General features: G+C 28.1%; 5 protein-coding genes across 5 annotated transcripts; 3 read left to right on the top strand and 2 right to left on the bottom strand.

Moving 5' to 3' along the window:
- Positions 1–2,179: 2,179 nt before the first annotated feature.
- On the top strand, positions 2,180–3,155 carry PKNH_1402200 (Plasmodium exported protein, unknown function; the record flags this gene model as incomplete). The annotated part of the gene is made up of 2 exons (XM_002261877.1): positions 2,180–2,257; positions 2,520–3,155. The coding sequence occupies 2 exons, from the start codon at positions 2,180–2,182 to the stop codon at positions 3,153–3,155; spliced, it is 714 nt and encodes a 237-aa protein (XP_002261913.1).
- A 2,838-nt stretch (positions 3,156–5,993) lies between these two features.
- PKNH_1402100 (Plasmodium exported protein, unknown function) lies at positions 5,994–7,150 on the top strand (the record flags this gene model as incomplete). Its single annotated transcript, XM_002261876.1, has 2 exons — positions 5,994–6,200; positions 6,455–7,150. 2 exons carry the CDS (start codon positions 5,994–5,996, stop codon positions 7,148–7,150), a joined length of 903 nt encoding a protein of 300 aa, XP_002261912.1.
- Positions 7,151–9,710: 2,560 nt separating this feature from the next.
- PKNH_1402000 (conserved Plasmodium protein, unknown function) lies at positions 9,711–10,504 on the top strand (the record flags this gene model as incomplete). Its single annotated transcript, XM_002261875.1, has 2 exons — positions 9,711–9,784; positions 10,012–10,504. 2 exons carry the CDS (start codon positions 9,711–9,713, stop codon positions 10,502–10,504), a joined length of 567 nt encoding a protein of 188 aa, XP_002261911.1.
- Positions 10,505–12,047: 1,543 nt separating this feature from the next.
- PKNH_1401900 (conserved Plasmodium protein, unknown function) lies at positions 12,048–12,724 on the bottom strand (the record flags this gene model as incomplete). The annotated part of the gene is made up of 2 exons (XM_002261874.1): positions 12,048–12,497; positions 12,653–12,724. 2 exons carry the CDS (start codon positions 12,722–12,724, stop codon positions 12,048–12,050), a joined length of 522 nt encoding a protein of 173 aa, XP_002261910.1.
- Positions 12,725–14,025: 1,301 nt separating this feature from the next.
- PKNH_1401800 (Plasmodium exported protein, unknown function) lies at positions 14,026–15,135 on the bottom strand (the record flags this gene model as incomplete). Its single annotated transcript, XM_002261873.1, has 2 exons — positions 14,026–14,814; positions 14,971–15,135. The coding sequence occupies 2 exons, from the start codon at positions 15,133–15,135 to the stop codon at positions 14,026–14,028; spliced, it is 954 nt and encodes a 317-aa protein (XP_002261909.1).
- Between the last annotated feature and the right edge of the window lie 155 nt (positions 15,136–15,290).

The raw sequence follows: 15,290 nt of genomic DNA, 5'->3' as shown, positions 1-15,290 counted from the left end.
AGTTGTAGAACGCGAACTCTAATCAGTACTGTATACCTTATTCGTGCATTGGAAAACTTATTTTTAATATGAAATAATGGGAAATACTTTTCACCATTGCCATCGAAATTTGTTCGAAAGTCCAAAAAAAAGAAAAGAAAAAGAAAAAAAGGAAATAAAAAAAAATAGATAGTAAGGAAATATATACATTTCCTACTACGGGGGTAATCTATTTTTCTTTTTTCCAGATGTTGTGCATTTGCCGAAGACGATGTTATGCTCATGAAGAACAGCAGACACCGTACCTCCTATTGTAGTAACTTCAAGTCAACTTAAATATTCACCTTTAAACAATGCTAAAAAAATGGTTATTTAATTTATATGATTTTTCCTATTGAGGTTATTTTTTGCAGAATTAAGTATTATTATAAAATTTGATGATCGTCACTGCGTCTTTAAGGAGTAGGGAATTTTATTTTATTTATTTTTATTTATTATTTTTATTTATTATTATTATTATTTTATTATTTTATTTTTTTTTTTTTTGTTACGTTTCAAGCAAATTGTAAATACAAAATTGTCATTTTTATTAGTAGACTTGTGCTACTAATAAATAAGGAGGTATTCTCCACGAACACCCATTGTTATAGTGAATCGATATTCTTAGTCATGCGAACTTTATTTTACCTCTTGCTCATTTTTTTGCGTCGTTCTTTTTGTCATATTGCCATTTTGTTTATATTTTATTTTTTATGTTATGGTTTATTCCGTGTTTAAATCGTGTCTATGGCGTTTTCCTTTTTTAATTTTTTACACCTCACGGATTGTAAATTGTAAGTGGTGCGAGCAGGCACATTCGTAATTGGTATGTGGAACGTTCTACATTTTTTTTCTTAGTAAAAAGTTATAATATTATGCTAGTAAAGACACATAGAACGTTTTTTTTTTTTTCCTTTTTAAATACAGAAAGGTTAAAAGTTTGTATAAATTATACGCTACCATATTATATGCAAAAACCACATACTTTTCAGCACATGCAGAAGACAGGGGAGCTTTAAAAGGATGGTGAAATAATTCAAAGGAGTCGCTAAATACCGCTATTCCCTTTAGCATATAAATTTTGACGTTCTTATTTCTGCACTTTTATATAAATGTGAAACCATTTTATCGACAAAATCTTATATACGGGGAGAAGAAAACCTTTTCTCCTTTAAAATGTGCTTATAGGAAGAATATAATTGCCCGAAGACGTATATTGCATTGCTACTGTGTATTATTTAATTTACATAAGGTTGAGGTAAAGATTTTTTAAATAGGTGATAAATATTTCTTAATTGCACAAATATGGCACATACATTTTTTTCATAATAAAATTTGGCATTTACAAATAACAGCATTTATTCATTTATTTATTTATTCATTTATTCATTTTTTTATTTGTTTTGAATTTTTTTTCCTTTATACGTAATTTTCCTCAATTTCCAGTGATAAAATCGTGGCGTATGTTATGCATTAACTCCGCTTTCTCGCTTACTTCTTATTTATTTTTTATGCAAGTCTACTTTTTTATATGCACCTGTGCGTAATTTTATAAAAAAAAAAAAAAGTACTCTTTCGCACAATTTCACAATGTGATAAATATTCCTCCTCGTACGCACTGCAACATTTTCCATTTAAACATTCACGTATTATTTGGCAAGATTTCCAATTCAATAGTTGTTATTTTAGTACTCATTTTTATTTCTTCCAAAAGTAGTTATGTTTGCCTTGCATTTATTTTATCATTAGCATTACTAGTAATTTATTATTATTCGTACCATTGTTAATATATGATAATTACGGACTTTATTTCTATTATTACACCCCCACCCCCCTTTTTATATTTTTATCCTTGGCCATTTTTTAAACATTTTTATTTTTAGCGTTCAGTGTATTTACTAGATCAAGTACACCTAGAGAAAAAGATGCCAGCTATGAACTTACTTTTCGACAGGAATCAGTAGTGAAAATTTTATTTTTTCATATAATACTAAAGGAAATTAAAAATAACATTTTAATTTCTATTTTAAAAAAAAAGAAGAATACACCTTATTGTTAGCTAATTTTGCGAGATACATTTATCATACTATTAATAAAAATTATACAAAAACTTCCTTCTCGCTGATTTCACGATAAACTTTAATTTTTATTTTCTGAAATAATGTATAGAATTCTATTTACTAAAATTTTTTTTCTGACATTAAGTGCTTGGATATTGCGAGCCTCTGATAATAGAAAGGTAAGAATGCGCACAGGCGTTTAACATACTTGGCAAGAATGTACATTACTTGCATAGAATGTATATAAAGTATGTGTGTAATATATGTGCGTATTTACATTTCTACTTGTAATACATATAAACGCTTCTCCACCAGTTTTGTCAACATGTGATGTTCCTCCGCCCGTTAATGCGGCGCGATGTAGTAATCGCCCGCTCTTATATTTGGAAAATAAGAATGCACATTCCCCTTTTTTACGAATTGTGTAATCCTCCTCTTTAGGGTGTCGGCTTTAACGTGAACAATAGGAGAAGAAGTGCGCATAATGATCTGCAGTTAAGAGTACCTAGATTGCTTTCAGTAAATGATTTAGATTCAGAAATAGATTATGGTAGTTTAGAAAGCTTGGGGGATGGAAGAGAAAAAGAAGAAATATATGAACGGCGAGGAAAAGTGGATTTACGTTCTTTCACTTTTGATGACAGTGAAGAATTGGACCCCAACTTGGAATCATTTAAAGAATATATGAAATATGTAGCAAAAAGTGATAAATCTTTTCGAGAAAAATATGACGATACAAGGGATTATATCAAAAATATGGATCCCATGACAAGAAAAAAAATTAAAAATGAAATGAAAGACAGGCTAAGCGAAAGAAGGCGTACGAAGCGTCGAAGAAAATGCAGCCAATTGCATGGCTTATGCAATGATATGTATGGAGATTTACAGTATAATGATTACAGAATGAAGGCTCAAATACGCAAGATGAAAAGAAAAATATCAGCTCGTTCCTTCATCGCCGGTGCTCTATCAGCTATTTTAGCCATTTTGTTGTTTCCAATTGAATTAATTTGCTCCTCTGGTGTACTGCTCATTATGGGTCTCTCTTTAGTTTTCTTACTCTTGGAGGAAATATAAGTACGACATGCGATGGCAGATGAAAAAACAAAAAGAGAAGAGAAGAAAAAGTAGGGGTATATTAAGGAATAAAAAAAATTATAAAAGAATTTTTTAAACAAATGGACACATCTTTCTGTATGACAACCAACATCAAGTTGAAATATTTTCAATGACATTTTAAATAATATAAAATTAAACAAACAGAAAGGTTCCTCATGGTTGGAACAAATTAACACTTGAAAGTATATAAGCATATAAAATATAGTAGAATTTTTATTTTCCACATGTCAAGAGTTCAAATTAGGGTGTATTTCCCATGACTGGCGAAATGAACTTAATATGACCATCATTTAGTGGATAGTTTTTTTATATATAATACTTTCGAAATCTAATATTTATTATAAAACATTCATTTTTTAATTACCATTTTCATGTTTTATATTAATATCAAAGGAGTGTTTTTTTAGTTTTTTTTATGAAGATATATATATGCGCATAATTAATTATAATTAGGAGCATATGTTTTTTTATACGATTTATAAGGGTCTTTCTTTGAGATAATTACACTGCGCAGAATTAATTTGCATTTTTCCATTTCCGACACTGTCATAATTTCTATGCTCCGTTGAGCTTAGAGGTCGATGGTATTTATTTATTTTTCTATCACACATATATTTTGTAATGCTATATACTATAATATATTATTACATTATATTTATGTTATGTTATACTGTATTTGCATTAGACTTCATTTTCTTACAAAGGAGGGACACACGTTTTACAATTTTATTGAACGTATTCACCCTTCATATGGCTAGTCATTGCCTTTTTTTTGAACCATTAGTTATAAGAAATATGTTTCGAGAAAATTAAAAAGGAGATAGTGTATGTGGGTACATAAATTCATATATATACATATATATATGTATGTATGTATGAAATAAATACTTTTAGAAGCCTTGAGCGAAGTATTATTTCTGCATTTTCCTCATCCACACCACAGGTCCAATTTCTTAGCACAGTAAAATGGACATGGAGACCACAGCATTTTACGTGTACTCAATAAAGTAGGGCATGAAGTAATATATTTTCTTACATTAAACGGAAAGGGAAAGTGTCATTTTTCTATATGCTAACTATTTTGTTATGTAGCTGTACATTAGGCGGAGATCCAGTACTTCTTTAAAACGGTCACGCGTACCTCCTCTTATTTTATTGAGTTTTTTTTTTTTTTTTTTTTTTTTTTCCTACTTTTTTTCGATTTTAACTATATAGAAGAGTAATATAATTTTCACTACTATGTAGGGCGTCGTAAACTGAGATGATGTATGTCGTGCATAGTGTAAAGGGGCAAGCGATTTATACCGAACAAATATATTATTGTGTCATTAGAATGATATTAGCATTGATCCTGTTATTCATACCAGTTGTTATATTTAACAATGCGGAAATGATTTATAATATATTTTATTAATAAGTCAAAGGTTCTTTATTCGCGTGGTAAAAGAGAAGCAAACAAATATCTCAATTGTAAATTATATGAATGATCTGTTTATTATTTCTGTTATTAAAACAAAAAGAAAGACTGAATAGTTTTATTTTTCGGCAATTTAGACGTTAGGTGAAAAATGATGTTTTAATAATCTTATTTCATTATATATAAAAAAGATAAGGATAATTATATTGTTATATATTAAAGAAAAAAGAAAAATTTATAAATTTCAAAAAAGGGACCATTGACGGTATAGATTTCTTTTTTTTCTAAGAAAACAAAATTAGTTCAATCATGTATTATTTTTCATTTCATTTTCATACGTGGTTTTTTATTAAGAATTTATGCAATTATAGCATGAATGAATAATTGCACCGAGCAAGCATATTTTGTTTATTATATATATTGTATACATTTGTACGCAAAAATAATTGAAATATTTTTTTTAATCAGACATTTTTTTAGTGGTACGCAATTTGGCAAAAAAAAAAAAAAAAAAAAAAAGGCGGTTGATTCGTAATATTAGAAAGCTGGTGTACTCAAAAAGTGTTTTTTTATATTAGGATTTTTAAGTGCAGTGCTCTAAAAAAAAAAAAAAAAAAATTATGAAAAGCCACCCTCTATAAAGAAATATATTTATACCGTTAATTAATAAATATACGTATTCTTAGCAAAGAATTATACTCTGCTTTTTATATAAAAATGATAATTCCTCCTCTTCTTTGAACAATGGACAATCCATCATCATCCATCAATATATATATGCAGTGATATAAAATAAAACGTAATAAAAACAGTGTTTCATTATTTTATTATTCATGTTTTTTCATAGCTTTAGGGAGGTGTCATATATTTATAATGATTTTTCATTTCGGCCATAAAATCTTTAATAAAATTATTTTATCCTTTCAATTGAATTTTTTTTTTTTTTTTTTTTTTTTTTTTTTTTTTTTGAAAATATTTTATTATCTAAAAAATATTGAATATTTTTTCTGCCTAATTTTATAATAATTTTTACTAAAAAAATAATTGAACGTTAATTTTTTATTATATAAAATAAAAACTCGAAAGTTGTTTATTTTTATCAAAAAATAAATTAGTATTATATAAAATTATAAAATTGTTATTCCTGCAACTTTGGGCAAATAAATATATAATATATATTTATCTCCTATTCTTTTAAAGTAAAAATTTATATGCTAAAATATAATTACATTTTTCAGCAATATATATTCTCTTCTTTTGTTAAATAAAATCCTTATTACAATCGCATATATATTAATTTATTTTATACCATTCTGTAATTTGCAGATTTTTAGTATTTATAAATTTTAGGGCAAACCTCCCCCGCCCCAAGAAAAAAAATGTTTCTGAGAAGTAAGGATACCTCCGCACGTGGAACAATGAGCTATAAGTGTAATATGATGGTGGCTGAAGGCCTAAATAAGGCTGATGAAAATGCTTTAAGAAAGGATCAACCAAAGAAGGAAGGATTGAACTCCATCTTTTTCTATTCCAAGATTTTTGCCTGTTCCCTTTTGATTTGGGCTTCACAATGTTCCTATAGCCATGTAAGAATTATATGTAAAGATAAGAAGTTCTTCTCTTACGTGTAGTTTTATATGTGATGAATGACGCTTCTTAATTCTTCTTCTCTTCCATCATGGTGTTTATGGACCTGCACAGGGGAGGTTGCATATGTGCGGGAGAAATCATGCGCATAATATTTTTCTGCTTTCAATAGTATACCCTGTATTATGTAATTTCCGCTTTATAAATTATATTTCTAATCTATATACTTTTACGTTTTATCTTTTCCTTTTAGACCGACTTTAGCAGTTCCCCCAATGAGGCATACACTACAGGAAGTTTAGAAAACGCGGTCTTCAACAGAATTTTAGCTTCAAATGATCCACGTGGAAACTATCCACCAAAAGCACATGCATCTTATATGGGTATGGGATCCCATGATGAACAGCATCCTTCAACTTCACATAATGCACCACACCACGGAGCACAAAATGGAGGAGCACCTTTGGAGTTAAATATCGACATTGAAAAAAAATTAAAAGACTTGAAAGATGTCATTTGGGATAAAGTAGAAAATGCAGTTGATTGGGGAACTCTCTCAGATAATGTAAAAGGTTATTTAGAAAAAATCGACTCAAATATTGAAAACAAAATTGTTAGTGAAGTCAACAAAGCCAACAAAGATAGCAATTTAATGGAAAATCCAGATGCCAAAACTCAGATAATCAGTACCTTCTCCCAAAATTATACCATTATAACTCCACCCCTACTGTTATTATTCTTATCCATTTTGACATCCGACAAAATTAAGAAGCATCTAGCAAATATTTTATTGACATCTCTTTTTGTAGCAATAACTTATATTTTCTTTAAGCTGAAAAAAATGGATGATGTTAAAAAAAAGAGTGCCAATGATCACGGAAACTCTAAGAACGATGAGGGACACAATGCTAAGAAATCTAAGGATAAATTTAAAGGTGCCCATGCGTAAAAACAGTTCATAGAGGCATGTAAAAAAAAAAAAAGAAAGGAAAAAAAAAGAACTCTATTTTCTATAACATTACAAGAGAAGCAAGTATTACCAAGTATAAGGTATAATATATAGTGTATATTGAAGTAGACAAAGGATATATGATAATATCATTCAATATTGTTTAGAAATTATAAAAATGGAATAAGAGCACCATACTTAGCTTACTTTTTTTTCGATATTTGAACAGAAGTGATGCAATAAATAGTACATAGTAAATATTGAAATTTTATACTTTACAATAATATATGGTTTCTGTAAAAATTTTTATCTTTTTCTTTGGGTATTTTTTTTTTTTTTTTTTTGAATATGTTAGGACTCCGCTGTATATATGTGTTTGCATACGTCTTTGTAGATATACAATATCCATCTCCCCAAATATGTTTTTTTTGCACTTTATTTCGTGATTTAAATTATTCATTCAGTGTTGTTAAGCAGAAATTGTCCTCGCCAGTTATTATATCGTATTTTTGCCTTTTTTTTTTTTTTTTTTCTTGGTATATCGCACATATGTGTGTGAACATTATTTTATGTATTTCGAGCTTTTTTTTCGAAATGATTAATAGAAACACAACTACTTTCTATAAATGATTTAATCTATTATTTGAATTTTTAAACATTAAAGCTTTTTTTTTTTTTTTTTTCGTTCTAAATTTTTACGTTTATTCCTCATAAAAAGGAACAAACTTTTATATCTCGCTATATATTTCACAGTAGTACGATCCTTGAAGTGAGAGTGTACAATGAGCAAGGTTAGTATGCACATTTCAAAGGAGAAAAGAAGAAAATTCGATTTCCAGAGGTATGGTATTTGATCTGGTGCATATGTATAAAGCTTTCACTTTTAATAATTCAGGCCTTTTATAGTTTTATTAACCTTATTAACCTTTTCTTTTTTCTTTTTTCTTTCTTTTTTTTTTTTTTTTGTGTGTGTGTAAATTCGATATTATTATACAAATAATTTGGATACGACTGCATATTGAATTTTTTTATTTATTATTTCTTTTTCTAAACCTGCTTATCATGATACTGGTAAGAATCCTTAAATGCATAGGTCACTAAGTACAGGACATATAAAGCAAATTATTATTTGCTTGCATTTTTTAAAAATTGTAATTTTTTTTCCCCCCCTCCCTTTTGGTATTATATGAAGGAAATATAAATTTCGATAAAAAATAGGGGAAGGAAAGAACAAAGCAAAAAAAAAAAATTATTACGTATAATTATTTATTATATATCTAAATATTAAAAGAAGACAAAAACTTATAACAACTATTTAAGCTTATTATAGCGGCTAGAATATTTTTTTCAAAAGAAGTTCTTCATAGCAGTAACATATTTGGGTGGGTGGCTATATATATATATCACATTTTATCAAGCCCTAATTTTAAGCGTTCAAAGAACCACAGTTATTTTTTTATGCATAAATGGAAGAATTCTAAAATTGTTCTAGAGCATTTACTTACCATAGAAATAATCTTTTCTTAATTCTTTTCATACCATATTTTATTTGATCTTTTTTATTTTAAATTAATACTTTATTTCTCTTTTCTTCTTCCTAAATATGCGTATTTTTTTTGATGCTAAGAGAATGAAAAAGAAAATAACTGTAATAAAATATTCATATCCAAGTCGTCCAAATATGGCTGATGGTTGATACATGTAAAAAAGGTCTTCCTTCTATATATATATATATATATACATATATAATATATTTATTTTAATACATTTTAAAAGTACATTATCTGGCGAACATGTAACGGAGTAACGCATGTATGTAATATTTAAAAAGGTGGCTAAAGCTATATGTACTCTGTTGAAAAAAAAGAAAAAAAGAAAACAGATTATTCCTAGCTGTTGCTACAGAATTGCAAAATAATTTGGCTAAATGGTACTGTAGTTAATAATATCTTCAAAACTTGTTGAAAATGAAAAAAAAAAAATAATAATTTATAACTATATTTAAATTGAAAAATTTTTTTTTTTTTTTTTTTTTTTAAATATTAGTTTATTCATCTAAATAATTTATTATAAAATTATAGTATATATAATGCTTGCTTACAACATATATGAATACATATGTATAAATTTTAATAAAAATCTTCATTCAATTTTCTCTACCTCATAAATGCCTGCAATAAGGATATTGTTTTATTACTTCCGTTATTATAAATTATTTTTTTCATAAAAACGGGCTTCCTGGCGGTCCCACATTTAATATGTTAAACGGATTATATTATATAAGTATAAATATATTATTAACATTAGTTCTAATATAACCGGAAGAAACTTTGTTTTTACTACCAAAGGAAGTTTATAGCGATATAAAAAAATTTCCTTCTTAAATTATTAATTCTATCTAATTTTTGAAAAAATTGTATTTAAGAAAATTGCCTTTTTGTAAAGACTTATTCATACTACAACAAATTTTGTTCGCAAAATGCAGAATACAAAGAAAAACTCTACCGGCAAATCCTCAGTTGGCACCATAACGTCAAAGTGTAAAAACGGAAAAGTAAACATGAAAACCCTTGTCCTTAACGTTATCTTTGTATTGTTCCTAGTATGGAAATATAATTATTCCTTCGCTGCAAAGTAAGATTTACTTTTTTTCGAAAATGTTAAATAATTCTTTATGTTTTTTTTAAGATTACCTCTTCGTTATGCGTTGTTATGTATATGTTCACATACTATATGTGTATGCAATCTTTAATCCATCCAACTTTTGTGTTCATGGGTGGTATACTTATATATCTCTATGAACACTCTTTTATAAGAAGGAGAAAAAATTCGTAATGGATTTATTCCTTTCCCCTTTGTAGCTCCTCTATGAAAAGCCAAATGAGTGCGCAAAATATGCCTCAAGTTTTAGCGCAGCAACGATTTGGAAGGATAATGGCAGAGACGCATGTAAATCAACCATATAAGGAAGATTTTTCTATAGGCACAAAAGCTGAACAAAATAGTTTATATAACACTAAATCGGATGATACCAATGTATACAGTGATGAATTGAAAGCATTGTTTACCAAAGTATCATCAATATGGAAAGAATCAATTGAAGATATGGAGGAGGAATATTATGAAAAAACACAACAAGTTGAAAAATCGTGGAGGGAAAATATATGGAATAATAAATGGGCGAAATACCTAGAACATGTACATAACACCATTCAAAAGAAGCTGAACGATTTGAGTAACACACCACATGATACTGAAGTTGATATAGCATTTATGCTATCCTACGTTTATAAAGTCTTTGAAATGTTTATAGAAGAGGTTATTGAAGATGCGAAGAAGCAAGCTAAAATGTAATATCACTTAAGAAGGCACGACAAACGGAAAAAAAAAAAAAAAAAAAAACGCCTTATCAATGAAGAAATATAACACATGTTGGATTATACGGGAGGTGAAAGAAGGATACGAAATGGTGAAAAGAAATCAAAGGTAAAACAATTTTACATTTTTATGGCTAGGAAATGCATCACCACGGAATGATAAACAATTTAGAACCATTAAGCCATATCTTTTGTCTGCAATTGTTAGGAAAAATCTTATCACAGAATACACATCGCTATGAGAAACCAACGAGAGCATCCATTGTTAATACATTTTTGTTTACATGATAAATTATGAAAATCTATTTTTTTAAGAAGAAAAATGACACTTTTGGGACCTTCCTAATATTATGCGCAGTAGCTATACATATCTACAAATTGATGGATCATCTTACAAATACCTTCATATTTGCATCTTAAAAATTGCAGCTGAATGTTGTTAAAAATTACTTATAAGAATTGAAACAAAGAATATATTTCCTAATTATTTTCCTTATCTTTTCCTTGTCCCTTTGTTTTATTGATGAGCAATCCCATTTAAGTGGAACATGTTTCAGTTAATTATTGTACATTTAAATTTAAGCGTAGTTCCTCTGTACGTCAATCGCTACCTGTGATGCGTAAGCATATGTTGCGCTTTTCATACATGCTACATTTAATTTATATGTGTGTATATATTTTTTCTTTTCTTTTCTTTTTTTTTTTTTTTTTTTTTTTTTTTTTTTGCAAAAAAGATTTCTGAATATAAACAAGTTTTTTACATATTCATGCCTAGAAAGCGCCTAAGCATTTTTTTGGCATAATTAAGTGAATGGCCTTCATAAGTAATGCTTGTGCATAGAGGAGAATCTCACCATATAGAAATGAAAATGAATGTTTTCCATAGGTTGTTGAACCTTTTTATATATAACATTATTTTTATTTCCCACCGTCTTAAACGTGTACAGGCCCTGGGGTCACTGCTTGTGATAACCGCATAATCAAATAACTGTCTACAGCTGTATAATTTTTATAAATGTTAAAAGTATAAAACGGTATACCAATAAAGGTGCCAAATTGTGTGGTCGATATAATTGTTAGAGCTATTTTGCCACAGTTATATTACCATAGTGACATTTGTGACATTTTTAAAATTGTGAAGGTCGACGCTGAATAGAAAGTATCATCGATCCACAGAAGAAGTATACTCTAAAAAATATATTTTTCCAAATAGAAATGTTGTGATGTTATAAATTCGCACTTAATGTGCGAAAATTACAAAACATTGTAACATGTCCATGTAAGGAAAAAAAAAAAAAAAATTAACAACACTATTATGAATAAATACATATACGTATACATATACATGATGCACATAGACCACGTTCACTCTCAAGGAATCCATTTAAATCTTCTTAAGAGTGAGTGATTTTACTGCATCCTCTGAAAGGTTACTCTGGGGATGGTTCTACCTAAACTGTGTGACCCACATTTTTAGCCTTTCATCGACGAAAAAATGATAATTGAAATATCAGCAATGTTTAATAATATTCCTCGAGCCCTAATTTGTACATGTAATTTACCTTCAATACCTTTTTAAAGACAATTAATGCTAAAAAAATAGGTACCGATATTGCGCAAGAAAAAACTAAACTTTTAATGAACCTCTCCAAATCAGTTAAATATATAACAAGAAGTCCAGCTACTATAAACAGTATAGCTATAGCAAAAATTAGGTTGTCTCCGACAAATCGACAGAAGTGGCCCCAGCGCGTGTGAGGAATCTCATCAGGGTCTTCTAGCTCTGGCATCATATTTCGAAGTACAACTTTATCCAAATGAGCATCGATCGCTTTTATAGGATAAGCAAGTTTTTTAAAGAATGATTTTTTTCGAGCATGATTTGTACTAAAATAGAAATCCGGATAATCTTCTATTTCTTCGTTCCAATATTTTGGCGGCCTTCTAGCACATGCCTTTTCAATTTTTGGCTGTAAAATAAAAATTTTTAGAACATCAAAAATTTTGAAATTAATGGAGTGTTATATTTTCAATATATATGTCATTTAAATGTGTATTGGAAATGTTCGCATATAAATATATATATATGTATATATAATAAGTCAAATGACGACTCCATCCTTACATCAATGGTTGAACAAGGTGATATCCAGACGATGAAGGCCATCGCCAAAATAATACGAAGAAGACGTGCCATTTTTACTGGAATTTTTTTTCCACTACCGCCAGCCTCTCTGGTAATAATTACACAAGGTAGGGTTTGAATATATGCTTGTTCATTAATTAAAAAAAAAAAAAAAAAATATATATATATATATATATATATATATATATATATATATATATATATATATATATATATATATATATATATTAATCTAAAAAAATATGTTTCTTTATTTTTGTTCACAAATATTTTGACATAAAATTTTTTGTACAATTTTCAGTATTCTGTGTGGTACAAATCATTCTTTTAAATCTGGATCTTTCTCTTGTGTTTTTATTTCATCATGCATTTTTACATGTAACACCTCTTGGTGCGTGTGCTCAAATCAGAGTCATTTTAGGAGAGGGAAAATTGTTAAAATTAATAAACTTCGCCAGAACATTTAAAGAAAAAAAAAAAAAAAGAAAAAAGAAAAAAAAGTAAAAAGAAAAAAAAAAAACGTTTAAACGAAAGATGCTACCGCCAAGATATAATATTATTCAATTTTTTTTAGTATGCATACTTGTATACATTCTATACATGTTTTTTTTTTTTTTTTTTCTTGTTCCATTGTTGCAATCACATTTTTAATATAAAACAAAAGGCACGATTATTATCATACACGTTTATATCGAAATGGTTTATGTATTCCACATGAGCTAAATTGCTGCATGTTATTTTTTATTACGGTACATTTTAGTTAACTCTGTTATTTTATACTTGGCATAATTTCACTGAGTTTTTCCCACACAGCATTGTTTTTCATATTTTTCTTTTTATTTCCAAAAATAAAATTCTATTTAACTAATACAAAAAATTTAGTTTTACTTTAACGATTATTCTATGAATAAGTCGTTTATAGGCCTCATAGCGGAACATTTTGATTTCTTTTTCAAAATATTGCATAAGAATCCATTTTTTGCCTAAAATATAACAATGCCCTTTGAGCACAAATGTAGAGATGTACGGTTCACCTATTTATGCTAATTTATTATTCACATAAAAATTTTTAATGTGTTATTTTTTATAATAAAAAAAAAAAAAATATATATATATATATATTATTTTTCACAAATTGATAGTTATATTAAAAAAAAAAAAAAGAAAGAAAAAGAAAAAAAAAAAAGATACTTTAAAAAAAAAGGCATAACCCATGCAGTATAAGGTTGAGCTTACATGCACACTGGATCTGCGATGGCGTAAAAGTAGGCGAAGCATAAGAAAATTTGTCTGTGTTTATATATATAGCGGATTTTTTTCGAATATTTAACTTTTTCTTTACAGCTAAAATGTCACAGAAACAATATGGAAAGGAGCCGGGTGATAGTAGATACTAGCACTTTAATGAGATAATGTTTGTTATATGTCATGAATTTCAGCAAACGATGTTTAATGCTCTTAATAATTCTATTGAATTTTTTCCTAAGTTCTACAATATAGTTAAAAAAATCATACTTTTTTTTTTTATATTTCCTAACACAATCTTCGGTTTCTTGTATAAAATCATGAATATTTTTTAAGTGTACTTCATCATCCAGAAAGGAATCTAAATATTTTTTAAGGCGCTGTTCTTCTTCATCCAATTCTTCATGCTCATCTATCTCAGGGTCAAAATATATGAGTTCTTCGTCAGGGTAATCCATCGCTGGATCGTCATTTTCAGTCATTGCTTCGTAATATTCTATCTCATCAGTGTGTTCTTCTATTACTCCCCCAGGTATTTTTGTCACTATGTTATGAAAATATATGCCCGTATCATAGTCTTCTATCTCTTCTTCTAAAGAACGATAATTTTGATCTAAAAAATATTTGTCTCCATTTTTAATTTCGGAAATTGCACTGTGCAGTTGTGTTAATGCCCTTTCATCCCCTTCTGATTTCAATTCTGCTAAATTCCTTCCGAAATATGTTCTTTCATTAAATCTTGGATAATCATCATGCACATGAAATAATTTTGAATATTCGTTAAACTTAGAGTATTTATTAATATAGGCCGGGCCCTGTTCCATTAATGCGCCAGACTTAACACTGGCTTTGTTCCATTGTTTGTATTGGGTGTTCGGGGGGGTGGAGAAAATATCCTAAGGGAAATGTTCAGATAAAGCATTTATTCTAGCGCTACTAAGAAGTATGCAAGTGTGTAGGTATGTACACATATTTGTTCTAAAATAATTTTAAGAATTTTGACAATGGAAAAACACAAGTAAACTTGGGATATAATATTCCCGATATATTACATGGTTGGAATAGTATAGTGAGCAGATAAAAAGGGCGTAGATACTAATTTTAATAAAAAGGATGAATGTACACTTTTTGATATTCAATGGATTCTTCCTTCCAGTTTTTGTGTGTTTATGTTCAGTGGACAAACATTTCTGTCGCGGCACATGATTATCTTCCATCTAGTTTTCTGATTGTTACTATATTACATTTTTTGTTCATGCTTATATTTTTTCCATTTTGTCTAAATGAATACATTTTTACACAGCGCTTTCAATATACGACAAAAAAAAAAAAAAATAAAATAAAAAAAAGAAGAAGAAGAATATAATAAAAA

This window comes from Plasmodium knowlesi (assembly GCF_000006355.2).
Source record: "Plasmodium knowlesi strain H genome assembly, chromosome: 14".
Lineage (NCBI taxonomy): Eukaryota > Apicomplexa > Aconoidasida > Haemosporida > Plasmodiidae > Plasmodium > Plasmodium knowlesi.
This window is presented reverse-complemented; position numbering and strand designations above follow the sequence as displayed.